The sequence below is a fragment of the Dermacentor variabilis genome, unplaced genomic scaffold (genome assembly GCF_050947875.1).
Source record: "Dermacentor variabilis isolate Ectoservices unplaced genomic scaffold, ASM5094787v1 scaffold_14, whole genome shotgun sequence".
NCBI lineage: Eukaryota > Metazoa > Arthropoda > Arachnida > Ixodida > Ixodidae > Dermacentor > Dermacentor variabilis.
This window is the reverse complement of record NW_027460302.1, coordinates 3,758,019-3,760,000: the sequence shown is the minus strand read 5'-3', so window position 1 is coordinate 3,760,000 and position 1,982 is coordinate 3,758,019. Positions and strand designations below refer to the sequence as shown.

At 50.9% G+C, this 1,982-nt stretch overlaps 1 protein-coding gene across 1 annotated transcript in view; it reads left to right on the top strand.

The window, feature by feature from the left end:
• Positions 1 to 861, top strand: part of LOC142567667 (dipeptidyl peptidase 1-like) — a 130,692-nt gene extending 129,831 nt beyond the window's left edge. The window contains exon 8 of the mRNA XM_075677847.1: positions 402 to 861. Within this exon, the coding sequence (XP_075533962.1) occupies positions 402 to 738 (337 nt within the window). The 3' untranslated portion in view covers positions 739 to 861. The remainder of the gene's footprint in view (positions 1 to 401) is intronic.
• The last annotated feature ends 1,121 nt before the right edge of the window (positions 862 to 1,982 follow it).

Sequence of the window (1,982 nt, the reverse complement as noted above, 5' to 3'; positions counted from 1 at the left end):
TGTGATTTGGGACATTGACATTGTGCATGACGATGCAGCGCCTTCGCAGTCTGTGTGACAGCGGGCCCACAGATACCGTTCTGCATTGCTTTTCTTTTTCTTTCTCTCGTCTCTCGTACCAATTTCTCCTCTCCCCTGTGCAGGGTAGCCAACGGGAGATATTCTCTGCTTAACGTCCCTGTCATCCCTTTGCTTTCTTTCTTTCGATCTCCTATTTCTCTTGCTCGTATTTTTTTACATGTACTTGCATCTATTCGCCCGGCTCTCTTCGCGTGCATAGGCGTTCATTTTTCTGCGAATAAACCTTGTTCTGGCGCTTTGTTCGTCTGTTGCCTAACCGCGTCTACCGAGCGGTGCCATCGCGCTCGGGGTGGCGGGTGACTGTTTCCTTCTTCACCCAGCTGCAACGAGGAAGTGATGCGCTTGGCGCTGGTGCGCGGGGGTCCGGTCGCCGTGGGCTTCGAGGTGTACCCGGACTTCCAGTCGTACTCGGGCGGCGTCTACCAGCACACCACCTTGCACCGGCAGCTGGGCGCCCCGTTCGACCCGTTCGAGCTGACCAACCACGCGGTCCTCGTGGTCGGCTACGGTTGGGACGAGGCCTCGCAGCTTCCTTACTGGACGGTCAAGAACTCATGGGGCCCCGGGTGGGGCGAGGACGGGTTCTTCCGCATACGACGTGGAAACGACGAATGTGGCATCGAGAGCCTCGCCGTCGAAGTCGAACCCATACCCTAAACGAGTAAATCATCGCCTCGTCCAGCAGATGTGTACGCCGACCTGGCATCCCTTGTATCATGCGAGGCCTCTCCCAAGAGTTTGTGCGCGGAACGTTTAAATAAAAGTCATTTCACAAACTTTGATATGCTTCATTGTAGTGACCTCCAAAATACTCCCCGTTAGATACAATACACGGCTTGCATCTCTTCCACTGCTGGAAGCACTCTTGGAAGTTGCCTCGCGTTAATCGCTTCAACAGTGATGTGGCTTCCTTTTGAAATGCCGTCACATCCGCGAAAGGCCGTCCTCGGAGCATGACTTCGAACTTCTGTTTTTTTTTTTCTTTTCTTTTAAGGGGGGGGGGGTTGGCAGGTGGCTAAATCCGGCGAGTAGGAAGGGTGTTCCTGCACAGTGACTGAAATTGCGCGCAGGCGCATTATTTTAGTGCAGAATATAGTGCCCCACTTTTCACCAATTTTGTCGCAGGTGCCGCTATCTCTCGCTCGCATGGTACCCCAAAGTGCACCTCCTCGGGGGGAAGGGAATGCTTACAGGCGCCATACTCGGACGTTATGCAAAAAAGAGTGAGCCGTGCAGGCAAGACACAAGAGTACAGAAGTGGACAACACGAACGCCGACTATCAACTGAAGGGAGCACTGAGGCGAAAAAAGAAAGAAGGCACAATAATCACCTGCGCATGCTCAGGAATGGTAACACCACGTGTCAGTCGGGTACACGTGCCGGTCTATGTGAGAGATAACTGTAAAGGCACTTAATCTCTTCCTTATGTAAAGTAATCGAAGGCTGACTCACGCATGCACCTCCACCATTATAGATACGCCATGCCTCTACCATAAGACGCGTATCTTCATTCTTATGCCTGTACAATATCGCGCATTCATCTAACTCTGGCGTGCAGTTACAATCTCAGCAATGTAGCGAAAGATTAGAAGGCCATCCACCGGTTAACGACATTCTATGTTCCATTAGCCTCCGATTGATACACCGTCCCGTTTGCCCTACGTAGAACTGGCCACAGCTAAGGGGAATTTTATACACCAAACCCATACGACAGTCAGTAAAACTGTTGTTCTTATTGTGCTTCACTGGACAAATATCTGTTCGTTTATTGCCTTTTACCCGCTCCTGTTTATTCTCTACGGCAGCGCATATCCTACCTAGCTTATTGGGAGCAGTGAAAGCAACATTAACATCATATCTACTTGCAACTTTTTTAAGCCTGTGCGACACTGAATGCATA